At 46.6% G+C, this 22607-nt stretch overlaps 1 protein-coding gene and 1 long non-coding RNA gene across 8 annotated transcripts in view; one reads left to right on the top strand and one right to left on the bottom strand.

Moving 5' to 3' along the window:
- Nucleotides 1–1482: 1482 nt before the first annotated feature.
- The window catches only part of Aknad1 (AKNA domain containing 1), a 46327-nt gene continuing 25202 nt past the window's right edge, over nt 1483–22607 (bottom strand). For 5 of the 7 annotated variants that reach the window (XR_015669555.1, XM_087634656.1, XM_087634655.1 and 2 more), the window contains 7 exons: nt 21581–21699; nt 13867–13964; nt 10499–10621; nt 10309–10416; nt 5673–5751; nt 2539–2668; nt 1483–1864 (listed from right to left, as the gene is read on the bottom strand). Coding sequence is in view for 5 of the 7 variants with exons in the window: in XM_087634656.1 (XP_087490782.1) it covers nt 1736–1864; nt 2539–2668; nt 5673–5751; nt 10309–10416; nt 10499–10621; nt 13867–13964; nt 21581–21699 (786 nt within the window). In the remaining 2 variants the exon portion in view is untranslated. 7 annotated transcript variants of the gene reach the window in all.
- LOC102547393 (uncharacterized) lies at nt 2020–8994 on the top strand. Its single transcript, XR_015676786.1, has 3 exons — nt 2020–2085; nt 6635–6837; nt 8010–8994. It is a non-coding gene; the product is annotated as an uncharacterized LOC102547393 (long non-coding RNA).

Genomic DNA, 22607 nt, shown 5'->3' with positions numbered 1-22607 from the left:
ACACTCTTTCTGGCTAGCCTTATGGTTCGCTTTTCAGATGAGTGCCTTTTAAATTAGACATCAGCATGTGAGGGCCAAGCTCTTGGCCACACAGCAGTGTCCTTTGCACTAGGAATAGAAACTCCACAGCACTGGCAAGGGATATGTGCCTGCCTGACTTGTGGCTACACACCTTTTGGCAGAAGTACAACTTACTGTGCTATCTAAGTGCTTCCAGTGGTGTGGTCATTCTCCTGAGACCCACGCGTCTTGGTCACCGTATAGCCACAGGAGAGTGGTCCTCCTTGCAATTAGTGCCCTCAGCGAACCTGAGGCCATCTTGCATTTGGTAACGTTCAGTGAACTGCCTGAGTTTTCTGTAAGTTCCTAGCAGTGGGAGTAGGTCAGGTAAGAGCTTTCTGGAATGTATAGAATTTGGTGGATATAGTCTCCAACTTGGCAATGGTTGATGTGGTAGTTTGGATATGCTCGGCCCAAGGAGTGGCACTATTTGGAGGTGTGGCCTTGTCAGAGTGGTCACTGCAGGTGTGGGTTTTAACACCCTCGTCCTAGCCACATGGGAGCCACTCTTCTCCTAGCAGCCTTCAGAGGAAGATGTAGAACTCTCAGCTCCTCCTGAACCATGTCTTCCTTGAGGCTGCCGTGTTTCCACTTTGATGACAGTGGACTGAACCTGTGACCTGCAAGCCAGCCCCAGTTAAATGCTGTCCTTATTATTTTGTTGCCTTGGTCATGGTGTCTGTTCACAGCAGTAAAACTCTAAGACAATTGAACATACAATTTTTTTGTCAACTAAATGAAAGCATAAAATTCATATACATTTAGTTGAAATTATTTCTAATTAGATTTTTTTAATTTGTTGGTTTGCTTGCTTTCAAGATAGGGTTTCTGTTTGTGCAGCCCTGGCTGTCTCGGAACTCACTCTGTAGGTCAGGCTGGCCTCAAACTCACAGAGATTGCCTATCTCTACCCTCTGAGTGCTGAGAATAAAGCCCCCCCATTTGAAATTTTTTTAATTTTTTAAATGTTATATTCAGTGGGGGGGGGGGCATGCCCAGGTCAGAGGACAACTTTCAAGAGTTGTTTCTCTCCTTCCACCACACAAGTCCCAGGGATCAAACTCAGGTTGTCAAACGTTTGGCAGCCAATAAATAGCCGCTGAACCATCTCCCCAGCCTGAAATTTGGATTTTTACCTTTGCCCCAGGCCAATGAGAAGACAGCCCAGTACTCTCCTGGACTGATCCTGGACCGCAGTGACGCCTCCCAGGCAGGTGCGCAATCGCAGAGAGAAGCGGAGTATTTTATGTTACGTGTGTTACTGAGCAATTGGGTTCAGCGTGTTGTCTGCCGGATTCCAAGCATTTTTTACCTGAAAACCCCTTGACTTTATTTGTGGTCTTATCAGGATCTGCAGCACCTCCCTCTGTAGCAGCCCACAGATCTGTTTCCCATCTCACTGACCCAGATTCAGGCTAACAGATGAAAGGTATTCGTTTTATTGTGTTTATTTCATTAAGAATTAGGAAGAACATAGATTTATTTTCACATAAATACATAAATGTCAGAGGGCTTACTTTCCGTTTTTTTTTTTCCATTTAAACACTTTGCGTAATTCATTTCTTAAAGTTTTAGTGTTTTCTCTAGAAAACCATCTTCCTGCATTATGTCACAAGTAAGATATTTTGGAGAAGACCCAACACTTTAACACTTGGCTGCCCAGGGTTGAGTTAGTGCTATTTTAGCTGCTGTCTCCATCGCTGTAATCTGGTAAGGTCTTCTGCAATGGATTTGATCATTTGGTCGGTGTTTTTTTTCAGTTTGGTTGCTGTCCTTAAGGCATGATCCAAAGGCGAGTTTAAAATCTACAGAGAGAAAGCCCGCACATTTTAGTTACATAAATCTACTAATGTCTCTGATCATTGGATCTACTCATTATGAAACATTACAGGACGGAATCTTTGGAGCATTCTGTCTCCACATGCTTTTCTGTTTTTTGAGGTTGGTCTCCTAGGCAACCAGTCTGAGATGGAATGTATTTGTCAAGGGGAGGGAGAGGAAGGAGATGAACACACGACTGATGAGAGTGAGTCAGAGGGGGAGGAAAGCAGCCCGATTCCCTGTTCCTGCCACAGAGAAGAACAGCTCTCAGGGGCCAGCGACAAGGACTGAGAGTGGGCACCGACTGATACCACACAGGCATATGAAAGTAACCGAGGCTGGTGTTACAGTCTGAACATAGTAGGCGCCCCTAACCACAGTCACTGCGACAGACGGGGGCCTTCGAGCCTGGGCCAGGGCAATCCTGCAGAGGAGGTCTCACCCACCAAACGCTTTCTCCAGGAAGTTTCCTTTGGATTTAGTTTAGGAATAATGAAAACCATGTGGCTGTTGAGGTCCTGCACTTTTAGGGTAGCTCTGAGCAGAAATTGTTCTTAGAACATTTTCTGAAGGCCTGTCCTTTACTGGCTCGAAAGCTAGCTTGTCTGTGCTCACGAAGGCCAGGTGCCTGGGCTGCGAGGATTTTCTCGGTCCTCACCTTAGATTCTATTTCTTCCGTGCTGCTGCTGGCACATGAGGACTGGATTCTAGGAATCCTGAAGAAGCAGAGGTGGGGTGACGGTGTTACAAGGTCGGAGGTAGGGGCCAGGTAAGTCTTGGGAAGTTTTCTAGAAGACAAAAGCATATTGTTAACCTATGTATGGCCCCTACACACACACACACACACACACACACACACACACACACGCACACTCTCCTTCTAGGCTCCATGATGGCTGGGTGCATGTATGAATGTGTGCCTGTGTGCATGTGTGTCTGTCTGTCTGTCTGTAGCTGAGGGACCCTGTCTTTTACAATATTCATAACCCCATGGAACCTCAGCTAACTTGAAGGAAAAGTGGTTACTACAGCCAATGAGGTCCATTCTTCCAGAACTGCTTGTTTGTTGTTTTGTTTTGTTTCTCCAGAACAGAAAGAGCCAAAGAGATTCTTCTTCACTTGTTATTCTTTTGGGGCCAACCCTTTACCCTGTATATTTATAAAACAAATGCACACAAAAGCCAATGATACTACCTTGGCGTGAGTTCACCCAAGCACCAGTCATGCATGACTAGGCAGCAGGGAAAAGAAGGCAGCGACTCTAAGTCAATGGTTCTCTCTATGCTACCTCCTGTCCTATGTCTGTCATGTGACACTGGGTTCAGGCCGACCACTGCATAGCTCTGCTGAACTGTTCCCTAGTCTGTATGGAGAGGGGCTGCTACAGGTACTTGCCCATAGGTCTGTGACAGAGCCTCATGCATTTGGTCCCTCTGCTAAACATAGCTTTGGGACTGACATGTGTGAGGAGTATCTCCTCCAGGATGTCGCTTCAAATGCATGTCACCTCAGAGTCTCTCTGCCCCTATCACATTCATATCAGTTGGTTCTGAAGTTCACTTAGCACATCGGAGCCATCCTCCAGGTGAGAGGCTTTCTGCCTCTTGGGATGGCAGTGTGGTGCAACAGGAAGTGCAGGGGCTTCGGAGCCCCCCCCCCATATGAAGCTCCCACTGCCTCCAATAGGAGCACAGTATTGTCAAGTACCTCACGTGTGAGTCTTTTAAAATGTGCTACGTCATACATGTATATGATATGTTTGTATGATGCGTTCTGGTCCCACTCCATCCCCTCCCATCAGCTCCCTCCCCCTCCTATCACCAAGTCCCCATCCCACTTCAAATTTGGTGTTTTGCTTTTTGTTTTTTGTTTGTTTGGTTTTATTTTGAAATCTAATATAATTTTAAGCCAAGTACCATTCTTGATGTTTTCTCGGTAGTCTTGGTGAATCTGGTCCTCTTATTCCCATTTTAAAGTAGAGGCTTGGGGAGGGTAAGTCACCTTTCCAAGGACAGATATGACATAAAACTAAGATGTCTCCAAAAACTACATTCTTTTGTTGATTTGGATTTCTTTTCTTTTTTCCGGAGCTGGGGACCGAACCCAGGGCCTTGCGCTTGCTAGACAAGCGCTCTACCACTGAGCCAAATCCCCAACCCCAGCTTTCTTTTTTTAATGACTTATATTTGTATACGAGAGAGAGAGAGAGAGAGACAGAGAGAGACAGAGAGAGAGACAGAGAGAGACAGAGAGAGACAGAGACAGAGAGACAGAGACAGAGACAGAGAGAGACAGAGAGGAGAGAGAGAGAGAGAGAGAGTGTGTGTGTGTGTGTGTGTGTGTGTGTTCGCACACTCATAGAAGCCGGAAGAGGACCCTAGAGCTAGAGTTTCAGGCATATGTGAGCCACCTGGTGTGGGTGCTGGGAGTCAGACTACAGCCCTCTTTTGTTCTGTTCTGTTCTGTTTTGTTTCAGACAGTCACCTTATTCAGCCCTGACTGCCCTGTCTTGCTATGTAGTCCAAGCTTGCCTCAAACTCACCCATTCTCTTGCCTCAGCCTCCGAGCTCTGATTACAGGTGATCCGTGCTATGCCTGACTTCAAATTTTATATTTTAAATCACTGTACTTTTCTGGGTAGCAGGCTCAGGCTTGAATTTGTCTGGGTGAATAGCCTGGACTATTGCCACTCCGCCCTGTTATCTGTTCTATCTTAAACTCCCAATGATAGCTTCCCAGTATCTCCCTGAGCCAATCTTCCATGACCACAGTGGAGTCTCCCACTGCTGCCTTGTTTGACCTCTGGCTCCAGTGTCTGTCCCCCTAATCCACTCCTTGTTTCTCACTGGCTGCAGCGGTGTTTTGTATTTAGTTTTGTTTTGGTTTATGAGACCATCTCCGGCTGCCCCAGAACTCACTATGTTACCCAGGCTGGCCAGAACTCTTACCTAAGCCTTCTGAATGCTGGGACTGCAGACGCAAGTCACTAAGCTTGGCCGCTACAGTGAGCTCCTATAATTCTATAAAAGTCCCTGTTTTAAAAGTCCCTTGGCTTCCCGTTGTTCTGAAGAATCTGAAGCAGGCCTTTGCTTGCTTCGTCTTGCCTCTGCCACTCCCTTTGGGCTCCAGGCACACCAACTGACAGGTTCCTGAACTTGCTCAAGGGCCTTTTCTCCTCAAAAAGCCTTAATCTAGAGTTCTTCACATCCCTCCTGACATCCTGTGATAGTTCAGTCATAGATACTTTGCCTCTGAGCTCAGGTTCTTAAACCACCAAATAAGGCCAGTAGCACTCTGCGTGCTCCCTTCTGACATTCACGACTCCTCCATCAGAAAACCAAACTCAGGGGCAGACACTGCTGCTGTCTCTGCCTCCACACCGAGCACAGAGTCCTGCCCTGGGCACTTAGACATTGGCTGAATGAACAAGTCAGTGACTGAAGAAATACCAGTTAGATCTAGGCTTGAACTCCAGCTCTACCAGTGACAGTCCAGGACAAGAAATCTCGTCTAGGTAGTTAAGTGGTATAGTGTATGCACCTGGATACAGAAACTCGATTTCTTGTGTGTGAGTGCACACGTGGGGTGTGTGTGTGTGTGTGTGTGTGTGTTTAACTTTAAGGACAGAGTCCTATTCTGCACCCCACTGGTCTCAAACTCACCATGTAGCCCAGTCTAGACTTCAGCTCTCGGTAGGCCTCCTGTCTTGGCCCCGCAAGTTTAGAGAACATGGGTGAGAGCTGCCGCCACACCTGGCTTTGCTTTTGTTCTTAGTAATAATAAAACACTTACCCTGCTGCAGAACCGTGCTCGTCTCCAAAAGGTTCTGAGTTCGCTCTCCAGGACCAGATCCATTTTGCTTTTGAACAAGCTGGAAAATGTTAGCTGTGATTAAATTCAGAGTATCAAAATGGCCTTCACTGATCTTTGAGGTGGGGGCCAGCCTGGTATACACTGCAAGTCCCAGGCAGCAGGAGTGAGACAAAAACAGGGAGCAAGAGGAGTTTTGCCAAAACCAAAAAGCCAGAGAACTCCCAATGGTGGGGATGTGTTCCTCAACTTTGCAGCACGGGTGAAATAGTTCATAAAAACGTGACAACTGTGTAAGCAACAGAGTAAAAGAACACAGAAAACAATTTTCTTTCAAGAACTCTGAGTTCATGAAAAGAAACTCAGCTTTATTTTTAAATGTATTTGTATTGCATTTATTGATTTATCATATGCAGTGCACACACGCCATGCCCCTTGCCCATGTGCAGGTCAGGGAACACTGGCAGGAGCCGGTCCTCTCCTCCACCACAAGTCCCTGGCACTGAGCTCACATCGGCAGGCGTGGCTGCAAGGACCCTCACCGGCCAAGGCACCTTAGTGGCACCCATTTCTGGTTCTCACTCTGTATCCGAGGCTGGCCTTGAACTCGCAGCAGTACTCTTGACTGTTAGTAGTGCAGATGTGAACCATGATAACCAAAAGGAAACTCCAGCATAAAACTCTCCTGCGCTCGGAAGACTAAGTCAGGGGAATTGCCATAAACCCAAGATCAGCCTGGGCTGAAGAGAGAAACCCCGCCTCAAAATACGAAATAAATAGATATTTATACATATTTATATAAATTATATATTATAAAATATATTATATAAATATTTATTTCTATTTAGTTTACTTGCAGATATTTGTTTGTTTGTTTGTTAGCAGGTAAGAGACTAAGAATTTATGTCCCTGGGTGTCATATGTGATCCGGTATTTTTTTTTAGCTGCAGGCCACTCCTTCATCTGGTGAGCGTAGGCAGGGAACCACTTCCAAAAGGTGAAACCCAAGTGCATTCTAGACTCTTCACGGATTTTAGCACCAAGGGCTTTAGGAGACAAAAACTAAGTCCAGAAGAGAAACTAAATGATGAAGAGAAACATGGAGGGTTACCGTGGAAACCAAGGAAACAGCCAAGGAAAGAGACAAGTATGTATTGGGGGCAGGGGTCCTACAATAGTCCAGAGTGTATATGGGGTCTGCGTTGTCTGTTCCAGAGTGTATATGGGGGTGTACACTGTCTGTTACAGAGTGTATTGGGGGTGTGCCCTGTCTGTTACAGAGTGTATATGGGTGTGTGCACTGTCTGTCACAGAGTGTATATGGGGTGTTCACTGTCACAGAGTGTATATGGAATGTACACTGTCACAGAGTGTATATGTGTTAGTGCACTGTGTGTCACAGAGTGTATATGGGGTGTGCACTGTTACAGAGTGTATATGGGTGAGTGCCCTGTCTGTTACAGAATGTATATGGGGTGTACACTGTCACAGAGTGTATATGTGTTAGTGCACTGTCTGTCACAGAGTGTATATGGGGTGTGCACTGTTACAGAGTGTATATGGGTGAGTGCCCTGTCTGTTACAGAGTGTATATGGGGTGTGCACTGTTACAGAGTGTATATGGAGGGTGCCCTGTCTGTCACAGAGTGTATATGGGTGTGTGCACTGTCTGTCACAGAGTGTATATGAGTGAGTGCACTGTCTGTTACAGAGTGTATATGGGGTGTACACTGTTACAGAGTGTATATGGAGGGTGCCCTGTCTGTCACAGAGTGTATATGGGTGTGTGCACTGTCTGTCACAGAGTGTATATGGGTGAGTGCACTGTCTGTTACAGAGTGTATATGGGGTGTACACTGTTACAGAGTGTATATGGAGGGTGCACTGTGTGTCACAGAGTGTATATGGGGTGTACACTGTTACAGAGTGTATATGGGGTGTGCCCTGTCTGTCACAGAGTGTATATGGGGTGTACACTGTTACAGAGTGTATATGGGGTGTGCCCTGTCTGTCACAGAGTGTATATGGGGTGTACACTGTTACAGAGTGTATATGGGTGTGTGCCCTGTCTGTCACAGAGTGTATATGGGGTGTACACTGTTACAGAGTGTATATGGGGTGTGCCCTGTCTGTCACAGAGTGTATATGGGGTGTACACTGTTACAGAGTGTATATGGGTGAGTGCACTGTCTGTTACAGAGTGTATATGGGGTGTACACTGTTACAGAGTGTATAGGGAGGGTGCACTGTGTGTCACAGAGTGTATATGGGGTGTACACTGTTACAGAGTGTATATGGGGTGTGCCCTGTCTGTTACAGATTGTATATGAAATGCATGACTGCTCCACCTCAACCTGCTTCCCACACTTGAAAACTCGGTTGCCAGTTAACAGGGATGCTTTGGGAAGTGAAGAACCTTTAGGTGGAAGTAGGACTTAGCTGGAGGAAGTGGAGCACCAGAGGGTGCGTGTTATGGGTAAGAGGCTGGCTCTGTTTCCAGCCAGCACTCTTTCCTGACTAGGAAAGATGTAACCAGCCTTCTCCAACCCCAACCACCAGCTCTCTCTGCTCTACTCTTTCAGCTCATGAGCCACAATAAATCCTCCCTTGAGTGTTCTGTCAGGAGTAACATGGCTGTGATAAGTAACACTTCAGTTGCGGAGGACCCCCCTTTCCCTTCCTCTTCCTCTGCCCTCCGCCCTTCCTACTCTGCTCTAAGTCACTGGTATCTCAGAGAGAGGCTCTGCTCCTTTCCACCAGACCAGGACAATCAGTCCAGACTGCTCCTCAGTCCCAGGACACAGGGCAGATGTCAAAAGGTACGGATTTAAGCAGTGTTGAGCCATTAACACAGATGCTAGTGAGTTCGATCTCAAGTGGCAGTTGTCTCTAAATGTAGCTTGGAGTTTACTGGAACCAGAAATACACATTTGAAATGAGCCCAGTGCCATAGGATTCAGTTCTAGACCAGACTGCAGATCAACACCAGATTCCATTGTCTCTCAGATGAGGAACCTGACGGTGTTTCCACAGCTCCCTTTACTGAACGTTCTTTTCCAAGACCGAGGGAAAAATGGCATCCACCCCTAAGTCACTCAAATATCTCTAAGGGAGTTCAGGATCACCCTTCAGTGCGTCCGTGGCATTTCTCATATGTGAAGTCCAGGGCCGGGCTATAGTTCAGTAATAGAGCACCTGACTTACCTGTGTGAGGCTCCAGGCTCCATTCCCTGTACCATAGAAGGGGAAGGAGGAAGGGGGAGGGTATCAGGGGGATGAGAGGAGGAAGAAAGGCCCAAAGACCAAGAATACAGCAAAAAAAAAAAAAAAATCCACAATGAGCCTTCAGCAGGATCAAAGTGACTCACTTTGGGAAAATATGTCCAATTGAGGATTTGTCAGATGGGGAGGAGGGAGAGGAGCCTGACTAAATTGCTTAAGTGGCATTCTTTGGTCTCGGGCATTGACAGTTGTGAAACGTGAGAAACATTCTGCCTGGTGCTTGCCTCCGAGAGGAAGAATTCTAGAAGGATGGAGGAAAGGACTTCTCTGTTAGAGAAGTGGGTGTGCAATTAGATAAGATGGATGAAGCAAAGAAGTGCAGGCCGACAGGAGCCGGATGTAGATCTCTCCTGAGAGACACAGCCAGAATACAGCAAATACAGAGGCGAATGCCAGCAGCAAACCACTGAACTGAGAATAGGACCCCCGTTGAAGGAATCAGAGAAAGAACTGAAAGAGCTTGAAGGGGCTCGAGACCCCATATGAACAACAATGCCAAGCAACCAGAGCTTCCAGGGACTAAGCCACTACCTAAAGACTATACATGGACTGACCCTGGACTCTGACCCCATAGGTAGCAATGAATATCCTAGTAAGAGCACCAGTGGAAGGGGAAGCCCTGGGTCCTGCTAAGACTGAACCCCCAGTGAACTAGATTGTTGGGGGGAGGGCGGCAATGGGGGAGGATGGGGAGGGGAACACCCATAAAGAAGGGGAGGGGTAGGGGTTAGGGGGATGTTGGCCCGGAAACCGGGAAGGGGAATAACAATCGAAATGTAAATAAGAAATACTCAAGTTAATAAAGATGGAGGGGAAAAAAAAGTGGGTGTGAGTGGTTGCTGAATGAAACGGATGTAGCGTCTCCCTGTCCTCACAGCATCCTTGGGCCTTGCTTTTAGTACTTACCACATTGGCTTTGAGCTCTCCTTTCTTAGGTCCAAGTCCCTTTTAATTAGGAAGGTCTTGGGAGAGAGGTGCCCTGCCTTTTTGTGTCATCTCTATACATACATGTGGTGTTTCCACTTTCCCCTAAGATTGCAAATGTGTGCACTGGAAATTAACAACGTGTCTATGTGTATACTCTGGACACTGAGTAGGGAGAGTAATGGAGACAGCCATCGTTGGTTCAGAGTGTACGTTTGCCCCTGACTTAACTGGTACAGCACCTCTAACTTACACTGACAGCATTTCCCAGTTCCCAGCCCCTGCTCAGCCTCTCTGCCACCCCCAGGCAAACCTGAATTTCCTGTAAGTGCAGGAGACCCAGGCAGCCGCCTAGAGAGGGTGGGAAAATGTGGTTATTGACACAGACGGGGTCATACAGGAGACTACTTACAAGATGAAGAGATTTTATTTTCATGTAAGACGTGAGACTGGACAAAGGTGAATCCTCCTCTGTGATTTAAGTCATCTTGTCCTGGAGTGTCATATCTATAATAAAATTCTGGAAGGGAAAGGTTGAAGAGACAGCCTGTAGCCTGGGAATCGTGACTGTGCCGACCCCTCCTGGAGCAAAGCCTTCTCACCTTTCGGTGGGTCTTCCTCGAAGACTCTCTGGGAGTTCTGCATCTTGTTGCCGTCCGCCTCACATTTGTTACTCTGCAGCCCAGTGCCAGAATCAGGTTGGAAGCTGGGCCCTGGATCAGAACCTAAAAAGGTAGCCAGAGTGTAGGTTTGTTAAACAGTCAGGTAAAGTGTGGAGTGTAGAGCGCCGGTGTGCTGGGCACATTGTGGCTATGGTGAGACCAGAGAAGACCAAGGTGTTTAGAAGTACAGGCCCAGGCAGGCATGAATCACAAATGGGGTGAGGGTGAAGACCTAGGGCTCACACCTGGCTCTGCCACTTATTAGCTGCGATGACTGAAATATCTACATTGATTCTTCATATCATTCATATGTATATATGTATATGTGTGTGTATATATATATAAAACTATATATATATATATATATTCTATTTATTTATTGAAGCAGGCTCCCCCTACATAGTCCTGGATATCCTGAAACTCACTCTGTAGACCAGACTGGCCTCAAGCTCACATAGATCCACCTGCTTCTGCCTTCCGAGTGCAGGGATTAAAGGGGTGAACCAACACACCCAGCGACTACTCGCTTTGAAAGATGGCACCTGGGTTAGGGTTTGGCAAAACAGCTGCCTGGCATACACAGTGCCCTGGGTTCCAGCTCAGAACTACAGGGAAAAGAAAGGTGCTGGTCTGAAATCCTTGGGTATGGGCTTGTGTCTAACAAAGCAGCAACGATAGTCTAATACCCGCCCCCATCCTTGCTGGTGAGGAAGCTGTCTGTCAAATATCAATGAGAAGCAGAATGGCCTATTGGAGGCTCCACTGAGTCTCCCTGTCAAAGACCACATGAGTGACCCTCTCTGGAGCCAGATCCTCTGGTCCCTAGTGAAAACCTTCAGGCAATCTCAGCCCTGACGCACATCCTTCTTGAGAACTCTGTGCCTGCCTGAACCTTTCGCTTGCTCCCAAATACCAGAGCCACAGAAAGTGCCAGGTAGATGGCTATTATTTGGAGCCATTAGTTCTGGGGGACATTGTTACCTAGTGGTAGGGAAGTAGTACACCAGGTCTCTGACCCAGTTAATTTCTCTGAGTTGTATTTCCTTACCAGTAAAATAAATATAATTCTCATCTTACAAAGGTGTTGTAATAATGAAAAGATACCACGTCAGTACCCTTTACAGTAACAACCAAAGGCTCACGGGGATGGAGAGCTAATTCAGAAGTTAAGAGCATTTGCTGTTCTCACAGAAGGGTGTTTGGTTCCCAGCGCTCACACGTGAGCTTACGACCATCTGTTACTCCAGTTCCAGGGGATCTGATGCCCTCTTCTGGCTTCCACCAGTGTGATATATGCGTGTGGTGTGCATAAACACACAGTCAAACACTCATACACATAAAAACAAGTAAGTCAGGCATGGTGGTGCATCCCTTTAATATCAGCATTTGGAGGCAGAGGTAGACAGATGTCTGTGAGTTTGAGGCCATCCTGATCTACATAGTGAGTTCCAGGACAGCCAGGGCTGTATAGAGAGACATGCCTCAAATAAATAAGTACATCTTAAAAAAAAAACAAAAAACTGTGGGGTTGGGGATTTAGCTCAGTGGTAGAGTGCTTGCCTAGCAAGCTCAAGGCCCTGGGTTTGGTCCCCAGCTCCGAAAAAAAAAAAGAAAAGAAAAAAAAAACTGTGTTCATATGTTTTTTTAATCTACTATATATAAGAACATAAATCATTTTATATACCATAAAGGCTGGCAGGTTACTAAAGCCCATAAAGCTACCACTTGGGAGACAGATCAGAAGTTCAAGGCTGACCTCAGATACGTAGAAAGTTTGAGGCCAGCCTGGGCCATATGAGACCCTGTCTCAAAACACAAAAGCCTTCCCCAGTAAGAAACCGCCATAGAATATTTAGTCCTGGCTGCAGATAGATTCGAGAAGGTATTTTGATATGTAAAGTGTCAAACATATCAGTGCCCACATCTTCCTAAGGCTAAATGAACAGTTCTGAGGATTTTTTTAAAAAAGTTTAAATTGAGACATTACAAATACTTTATTATTTGATATAAAAATAAAAATGGCTGGGCTGGGATGTGGGTCAGTGGCAGAGCACCTGCTTAGCATGTGTGAGGCCCCGAGTTGTGTTCAAGCCTCTGCACCATCAATGACAGCAACAGAAAGTGGGCAGGGTGCCACCTGCCTGTCATCCTAACTGCCTAACTGAAGCAGGAGAGTCCAGGAGTTTGGGGACAGCATAGGTAACATACAAGACATTCCCTTTGAAAAAGAAATAAACGTAATGAGTTCATCTTAACAAAACGATATATTTTCAGTTAAAAAAAATTTTTTTTCCAAAAAACGAAACCCAAGGCTAAGGAGAAGAGTCATTATCGGCATGTTACAATGCTGGCCTTACATCCCTACAATACAATTGAGAAAAGGAAAGACCCTCCTTGAAAGGGCTTTGAAAATTCCTGGTATAAGCATCAAGTTTAGCGAGCGTTCAGTCCATGAAGCCTATTAGTTGAAGATGTAATGTATGTACATGCGCGTGGTGTGCGCGCGTGCGAGTGTATGTATGCATACTCAGGCGTCCGTGGAGACCAGAACAGGCGAGCCTCCCAAACTTGAGTGCTGGGAACCAAACCCTGATCCTCTGCGAGACCAGTAAGTATTCATCACTGCTGAGACACCTTTCCAGTCCTCCAAAGCTCCTATTTGAAAATATACAATCCCCAGAGAAGTAAATTCAGAACCAAGTGGGATCTAACAGGATGCTGAGTGCCCTCAAGGCTCTGGGCACGGGGAGCATGCGCATAAGCACGCAGTGTCAGCTCTCTGGCCTGCACTTCAGCTCAGCTATGAGGAACTGATGCGGGCAAGCTCAGAAGCTGCCTGAGCAGGCAGGCCTCTGGGTCACCGCTCTATCACCCTCGGCGGCTTGGCCAGGGTACGTTTCTCAGCTTTAAACCGTCTACAGAGCAACGCTCCTATGACTAACGTCGTGGAGTCTCACATACTCGTGCCCTCTTTGCCTGCTCCTGCCCCCAGCTCTCTTTGCCTCTGTGTAATGCATGGGGATGAGTCAGCAGCACCCACCACAAGGCTGGTAAGCTTGCCAGGTGCATTTATGGGTCCAGCTCAGAGTCAGTGCCGGGCATAGTCTAGAAGCATGTGTTGGATTTTACTCTGCTTAACCACTCCCTAAACAGCCCATTACAGTTCTTCGCTTTTTGAAAAAGGGAAACAAACACCATTCTAGTCAAATGTCATGCTATCACAATGGCAGATGGCTAGCTGGGACTCACAGCAGATCGAACAGAGAGGGATCATTAACAACTCCATACACCCAACCCCTCCAGCTTACTGAGAGGCCAGTCTTGGTGTGGTGTTTTTTCGTGGTTGCTACTGGAAAACTTCCCACAGTTGGTCCTTCTGTGTCCCCTCTTCTCCATTTTCTGTTTCCTTAATAAAATAAATAAGGTCTCAGAATTTTAGTACTAGTGTGGGTAAACTGAAGACTTAAATTTCTCTGGTATTCTCCAGGCTGGTGAGATAGTTCAGTGGGTAAGATTGCTTGCCACCAAGCCTAATGGCTTGTTTGATCCTCAGAACCTACATCGTGTAGGTAGAAAGCTGATATCTACAAGTAGACCTCTGACCGTCACATATAGGGCATGGCACATGCCTACACACACACACACACACACACACACACACACACACACACACACACACACACACACAAATGTAAAAAGAATACACATTTAAAGAGGAATTTGCAGTACAGAATTATAACAATTGGTGTTTTCTTCATAATATATCAAAATCGTTGTGCAAGTGTGTGGTGTGCTGTGTTTTGTGGATTTTTTGTTGGTTTTATTTTTCAGGTGAGATCTCACACTAATTAATCCAGGCTGCCCTATAACAACAATTCTCCTGCCTCCAACCTTCAGTACTGAGATCATCACACCTGCCTAAGAACAATTATTGTTTGGGGAATAAGGCACACTATACATGGCTATACATTAATTAGCACTGGTTCGGGGAAGAAAACACGCTATACATTAGCACTGGTTCAAATGGCTCTAAGTACAAACTAAACAGAGTCCAGCAAGGTGGGTTTTGTCTGAGGGGTTAATGGCTAGGAACCTAAAGTTCACTTAATAGCATTTGGCCACCAGGGGGCATCAGAGGACACAATTACTATCTGGAGCCGTCTTTGGCCCTTGTAGTTTAAGCCTCCCTCCACACAGACTCTAACTCCTCCAAAAGAATTTTAATTAATAACAGCTCTTAACAACTCCGTTGCTCAGCCCTGGGATACAGTAAAAGCCCCTGGAGGGGAGTGCACGTTCTAGCGTGAAAGGCACGGCGTCTAGGACATCATGGGACAGATGGGGCTGGCTTGCCCAGGGCTAGTTGAAGAACTTGGAGCTTTGCTGAACAAGCACTTTCCCTCCCTCCAGCTGTGCCAAAGTCCGACTGTAGTCGGAGAGAGGACCCCATTTGGGGTTTCGGGGATGGGACTGGAAAGCCAGGCCCTTTCCAGCTGCCTGCTACTCTTGGAAAAACATGTCCTCCTCGTGAGTCATATATTTCCTCACACCTCATTTTCTGTCTCCACCCTCTGCCGCTGAGGCCTGTCAACATCTGCTCTCTGAATGGGAAGCTTGGATATCGTTCAAGGGAGTTCAGGCCAACGCATCGATTACATTTCTCTGCTGCTTTTAGACTGCTCTCCGCACTCAGATCTGGCCAAAATGAAGAGCCCAGAGCAGTTCTCCTGGAGAAGGCCATTTTCCAGCAAGACAAAGCAGCTAACATTTACTCTCCCATCCCAAGGCCTGCATCGGAAACAGCACTTGGATGTATATTAATGTATCCCACCAGGATGTTTACACTTACACAGTTCACAGTGGGTGTATCATTGGGCTTTGTGAGGACAGCACAGCTTTCTGGTCAGTGACTAATTCCTCAGGACTATTACAGAGATTTCGATTCCAGTTCCCAAGTCATGTTGTATACAGTGGCTTCCCACAGCGAAGCCGCAAAGTCGCCTGTGTGATCCTACACTTTCTTCCCACCTTCTTGGTACTTTAATGCTCAATTGAATTTTTTTTTCGAGTCAGAGTCTCATCATGGAGCTGTGTAGACCAAGCTGACCTCTAACTCAGATCTCCCTACCTCTCCTAAGATTAAAGGTGTGGCCCCACGCCCAGCAATCAAAATCTTTTATAAATGTCAAAGTATTTCATTAGGCCTAATAAAAATCTTTTTTTAAGGATCCCAAATCTGGATTGCTAGTTAATTCAATCCACTAAAAATCGCAAGGCCAGTCTGCCCAGGTGAGTAAGGCTCGGGGGTGCTCTGTGTTTAAGGGACCGCTCAGAGGTGAAGACAGACCCAAAGGCTTGAAGCTCTCACTAGTCCATGCCAGGCAATGCATGGGGCTCTGGAGCCCAAACCCACGCTGTTTCTTTTTCTAGGGGCAGAACCGTAATAAAGCTCTCATGACAGGTGGCTCCCGTGGAAAATGGCTCTCTGACAGGAAGCCAAAGTCCTCCAGACCTTGTCACTTACTCTTATCAGAGCTGCTTATGGACTTAAGCAGTGCTTACAAAACAGTTCGTCCCTCCTTGACTCTTGACCTTTCCAGGTAAAGCTGCCCAGGAAAAGCACTAGGAAATGGGGCCTCTCCTGACTGATAGGCGCTATAAACAAATGTCCTGAAGCCACCCACATAGGCCAGCCGGTGCTCCAAAGGGTGTTTCAAAGCGGTACTGACTTCCCTTAGGGTTTATAGCTTACAGCTTGTTAATGCCGGAGGATTTCTTCCTTAGGAATTCAAAGGTCTGCCCAGAGAAGAGGAATGGGGCTTGCTTCCAGTGAAACCCAATAGGAAAGAAAGACTCTGTGTGTGTGTGTGTGTGTGTGTGTGTGTGTGTGTGTGTGTGTGTGTGTGTCACATGAAGGAGTGTGTCAATGGCAATGTAAGCAGAGACCGCTCTTCACCTTATCTCCTTGAGGTAGGGTCCCGGATGAACTGGGAGGCTGGCCGACCTTCTGGGAGAGCTGTCGATGTGGATGTGGCAGAACACTTGTGTAGCCTTGATTCATTTTATCCTTGCAACAAAAGAAAATCCCTACATCTTCCCAAATCTGTTCATCCTGGGGTGGAGGGTGGAGGGCTTTGAAAGCAAGGTGAGCATGGGGGAAGGGAAAGTATTCTCTCTCAACTGCACTCCAGATTTCAAAGTATTTTTGAAGGAAGAAGGAAGCTTCCTTTTCATCAACCAGGCCAGAAGAGGTTCTGTCCACAGTGAGACGTCAGAGCTAAGGAGGAGCTCACAAGGACGCCAGGAGCCCCCGCTCCTTCCTCAGGTCCCCCTGGGCTCTTCTTCCTGTCCGTAAGAGTTGCCTGGCAATTGTCTCTGGTCCTGATGTGGCCAGGTCATCCAAGTCTGAGCTGTGTGCTGAACTGCATATGCTTTGTGGCCCAGGAGAATCCAGTGATAGTGGATACCAGCTAAACCAAGCCGCTGGCAGCTACTGAAGCCTGGACCAAGGGGCTGGGCCCTCACCTTGAAAATCTGCCATTGCTGGTTCTTTACTTCAAAGAGCATCAAAATCCTTGAAGTTTTTAAAATATGAACACACCTTACCCCACCTACCGTGCCAGCACTGCTAGGAGGGGCTAGTTCTGTAGGAGCCATGCTTGGAAGTCTCCCTGTCTTCTGATGAGCGTTTCCCTAAGGCAGCATACGCCCGAGTATGTGCAGCAGGATCCTTGGTTGAACATTGGCCAACTTGGGTCTTTCTCTGCTCTCCGTGGTGAGCAAAGTCTGGGGCTGGGGAGATGGCTCAGTGGGTAAGAATACTTCCCATTCAAACATGAGGATCTGAGCTTGGATCCCCAAACCCCTACCATATGCATGGTATGGCTACAGGTGTCTGTATCCCTAGTATTTACAGGGGTGTGTGTGTGTGTGTGTGTGTGTGTGTGTGTGTGTCCGTCTGTCTGTGGGTCTGTGTGTGTGTATGTGTGTCTATCTGTCTGTCTGTGGGTCTGTATGTGTATGTGTATGTGTGTCTATCTGTCTGTGCATGGGTGTGTCTGTCTGTGGGTCTGTATGTGTGTCTGTCTGTGTGTCTGTGTGTCTGTCTGTGTGTCTGTATGTGTGTGTGTATGTGTGTGTGTGTGTGTGTGTGTGTGTATGTGTCACATGCCACAGCACATCTGTGGGGGTCAGAAGACAAGCTGCAGGTGTGCCTCCCCACCCTCCACCTTGCAGAGACAGGTCCCTCTTGTTCCTGTGGATGTTCTGTGTAGTCCAGGCTAGCTGGCCAGCCCAGGCCACTCTCCTGTCTCTGCTTCCCATCTCTCTGTAGGAAAGTCACTACATCTGTCCTTTGACATGGGTTTCAGGGATCAAACTTGAGTCGCCAGGTTTACACACTTAGCACTTTTACCCACTGAGCTATTTCTGAACTCCAGAAGATAAGTTTTAAACCAGTGTGACCACGAGCTACTCCAGCCCAAAGCTGATTTTGGTTTTTGGCTTTTGTTTATTTTCCAAAGAAACGTATTCATAGTGAATTAATACAAGATGTAGGGGCTACCTGTATCCTAAATGCTGGAAACACACTTAAACACTGTAAATACATACAACAGCACAACGGGCTGAAGCCCCTGCCATGTAGTTTGACCGTGGCCCTACTCTTCATATAAACAGAACATAAGGGTCCCTTTTCCTCCATTATAAACAGCGTTGATCCAAGCATTACTGACCATGTAGGTTTTTCCACATTCTGAATTACTTCCCGAGGAAACATCTGGGCCAAAGGTTCTGAATGTGTTTGTGTGATGACACATTTGCCAGAGTGCTGTCTACACGTTTCTCGGTTGGATCACACAGCTGCCAACGGCGTGGGCGGCTCAGCTTGGCCACACGTTTTTCTTACCAAGAATTATCACTTGAAAGTGTTTTCCCTCATTTAAGGTGGGGGTGGGGGAGCAGTGTTGCTTAGCATCTTTCCTAGTGTTAAAAGAGGCGAATGCTTTCCTTAGGGTCACTTTTTGGTTTTCTTTCCAACTTACAACCTTTTAGTTCACATCCTATTTGCTCATTCATTTTCTTTTGAAGGGCTTCATTTTTGTTATTTTTTTTCCTTTGTGGCAACAACTACAGTGTTTGATTTCCCACTGCGTTTCCAGATGCTTCTCAGACAGCCTTCTCTGTGACTCTGCACTCCAGCTCCCACACCTCCACTCTAGTGATGAATACAACTGACACAGAGAACATCTTAGGGTCATCACAGAAGGGAGAATTGCCGAACTGTGATTGCCCCTTTACTGCTCGGCTCATGAGCTCTTGATCCCAATTGTGCTTTCTTTGTCAGAGCACTGAACAGAATAACGATTTCCACACCAGTGTTACACGCTCTTCCTATTTTCTTAACCATCTGTCTTCAAAAAAATAATAACAGGTTTTGGTGCTACAAATGTAGTTACAGGGTTGGTGTCCAAGAGAAATTGTGAACAGCCAATAAACAAATGAACACTGGTGAATTTCACAGTCAAAAAAACAAACCAGGTTTTACTTCCCAGCTGAGCAAAGGTTAGGAAGAAAAGACTGTTGGGTGGACTGAGGTAAGAAGGCGGGCATTCCCGTGTAGGGCTGAGTCCTGCGCATGGTCCCTACCTGCTTCATGAGAAGGTTCTGTGTGCACTGGGATCCTTCCTGTGCAATGCTAACAAAGATGTGATTCTAAGAAACTAGTCAACCCTGGACCTAAGCTTGCAAGCGACATGATGCTACCTGAAAAAAGCCATGTGATGGGGCTGGGGATTTAGCTCAGTGGTAGAGCGCTTACCTAGGAAGCGCAAGGCCCTGGGTTCGGTCCCCAGCTCCGAAAAAAAAGAACCAAAAAAAAAAAAAAAAAAAAAAAAGCCATGTGATGTCAAGGGCACTTTCAGAGGGGAAAGGCTGCACACCACAGACTTGACTTTTCTCAGGGAAATTTTTGAGAAAAGTTCTTACTATATATATCCCTAGCTGGCTCAGAACTCACTGTGTACACAAAACTTACAGCAATCCTCCTGCCTCGCTTTCCAAGTGTTAGGATTACAGGAATACGTTACCCTTCCTGGCTGGGATTTTTCTCTATACTTTTCCACTTTCTGATTATTTCTGTAATAGGTACATTATTAATTTGTTTGTTGTTTTTTGAGACAGGCTGTTCCATGAAGCCTAGGCTAGTCTTGATCTCCTGATCCTCCTGCCTCTACCTCCCAAATGTTGGGCTTGTATACATGCACTACCACACCCGGGTCTCATATTTATAATTTTGAAAAGAATGTTTTTCCCTCCCATCTCTCTCTCTTCTTTTATTACCATTACACTTACAGAGGCATCCCTGTACTTAACATTTAAACTACATTCACCATAGCAGGATGGAGGTTCCCTCCAACCATTTGGGAGACCTTGGTTTTATTTCTTGTCATTTGTCCCACGTATGCCTCACCTTTCTAAAGTATTTCTCCTCAGCAAAAAGTCTTTTCAAACCCAGGCTCCCGATCAACACAATTATTGCATCATCATCATCATCATCATCATCATCATCATCATCATCATCATTATTATTATTATTATTATTATTATTATTATTATTATTTTCTGCCTGTTATAATTAGGGCTGGTTGCAAATTACAGTCCTATGGGAAGAGGGACTCTAAACTGAGAAGATGCCTCCATCAGACTGGTCGGTAGGCAAGCTGGTAGACCATTTTCTTGATTAATGATTGATGTGGGAGGGCCCAGCCCACTTGGGACGGTGCCATCTCTGGGAAGGTGGTCCTGGGTGAGACATACATATATATATATATGTGTATATATATACACACACACACACACACACACACACACACACACACACACACACATGATATGCTGGGTAGCCCACGAGGAGCAAGCCAGTAAGCAGCATTCTTCCATGGTCTCTGTATCTGCTCCTGTCCTGACTTCCCTCGATGATGGACTGCAGTCTGTGAGGTGAAACAAGCCCTCCCCTCCTCCTTGATCACGGTCTTTATCACAGCAATAGACATCCAACCACAATTCAGATCCAGGGTACTTACTTCATCCAGGAATTCCTGATTCATTCACAGGGAAGTGACCCCTAGACCTTTGTTATTCAAATGGCTATCTCCAGATGGGAACAATAAGATGAGGACCAGAGAACGTGGGAAGCCCTGGTCTAGGTCCAGGTACCCCCCAAGTTCCTCCAGAACTGAAAGGGTGGGGAACACTTCTAGCTGCAGTGCTACCTCAGGTTGCCCACAAGGTCTAGAGCCTGGGGCAGAGGTAGGGCTCAGTGGGAACTGAATCTAGAATGCTGAGGCCCTGGGGTCAATGCCTAGCCAAGTCATGCACAGGGTTTTGGGATTTGAGGGTTTGAGCACTGGGGTTGAACCCAGGCCGTTGCATGCTAACTCTGTGCTTCACTCCTAAATCACACCCCCAGTCTTTTCCACTTGTTAAAAATCCTGAATCAGGTGCTCATGAAGTTGCCCTGGCTGGCCGGAAACTCATACTGCAAACTGGGTAGGCCTTGGATTTGGGACCCATCTGCTTCGGCCTCCAGAGCAGCTAGAATTGCAGGCATGCACCATGGCAACAGAAAGTTTCCAGGTGACACTTGAGGGACCACAGCAGCCTAATGGCTGTTCGAGCTGTCCAATTCTGGGCAGCTACCACCATACTTGACCTATTTCGGTAAATATATGGGCCTTTTTGTTTTTGTTTTTGTTTTTAGTTTTGGTTTCAATAAAAAGGAAGAAAAGTCAGTGTGCATGTTAACAATTCTGAATTTTCTTCTCCAGCTGATGGAAGGCCCATGGGAATTTAATTCAGTGCTCCTCGACCCATGGAAGGAGCCACATTGTGTGAGTGTCCTGCAGCTACTCGACCTTTGTCATTCTTTGCTGTGTGGCACTCTCACCCTCTGCCTCTGGCCTGACCCCCACCCTTACCCCATCATATGTCAGGCTTGATACGAAGTGGCAGGGGAGGACTCACATCTTTGGGGTCAGCTCACTGAGCTCCTTGGAGGTGGCCTCTCCCCTTGGCAGCCCTTTCACCTCACGTCCTTGTGAGCCCCAGGGCTCTGGAAGACAGCCAACATGTTCCTTGGTCATCTGCACAAACACACAGAAGGCCCCATTAGGCAGAGAATGACTCAATGAAGTCTGAACCTAAACACTTCAGGTGCTTTTACTTCCTGACGCTTGCCCTAGACTCTTCACCTAGCTGGGGTCTCACTCCCCTCAGGATTTAGTTTAAATGTCCCTGGCCACCATCTGTCCCTTAGGACGCTGGCCTCCCACGCTTAGCTTTGGTCATATCCCATTACTTAATAGGCATGACAAGCTAACACCCAATATGCTTACTCAGATTCCTGCCCTGTTTTAAGTCCCTTTCATACATTAACTCATTTAAATGTGCTAACAACCCTGCCAGGCAGGCACTATTATCCCCATTTTCCAGAGGAAGAAACTGAGGCTTAGAAAGGTTGCATAACTGGCCCAAGATCACAAAGCAGATAAATGATGGAACGGATATTTGAACTGAGTTGGTCCGGCTTTAGAGTCATGCAGAACGTACTTATTATCATTACCCCTTGAAGCCCTTTATCATCCTGCCATTCTGATTCCGTTTGCTAAGTATGACTTCCTCACAGAGGCAGACCCGTCTCCATGATAGGTGATTTTTGGTCCTATCCTATATTCATAGAAAAGTGCCTAGCATTCACCAATCACTGCTATAAGAATGGATAAACTACTTCATGCACGGTGTTATCAGTAGACTCTCTCTTAGGGCTACACATTGGGCTTGCGGGCGTCATCACTTCATAACAGTTGCTGAGAACAAAGTTGCCAAGGCAAATCCAGGCTTGTTGGGCAATGGCTGGGCTTACTCAGACTCCCTCCCACTGCCCTAAAGTTAACTCAAGTTCAGGCCCAGCAGGGTACCATGCCAGCATCTCGTGGAGCGCCAAGATACGAGCTTCCGATATGCAGTCCTCACATCATGTCTGGTATTTAGG

Source organism: Rattus norvegicus, chromosome 2, assembly GCF_021556685.1.
Source record: "Rattus norvegicus strain SHRSP/BbbUtx chromosome 2, alternate assembly SHRSP_T2T, whole genome shotgun sequence".
Classification (NCBI taxonomy): domain Eukaryota; kingdom Metazoa; phylum Chordata; class Mammalia; order Rodentia; family Muridae; genus Rattus; species Rattus norvegicus.
Note: the sequence above shows the minus strand (reverse complement) of the source record. Positions and strands in the feature narration are given on the sequence as shown.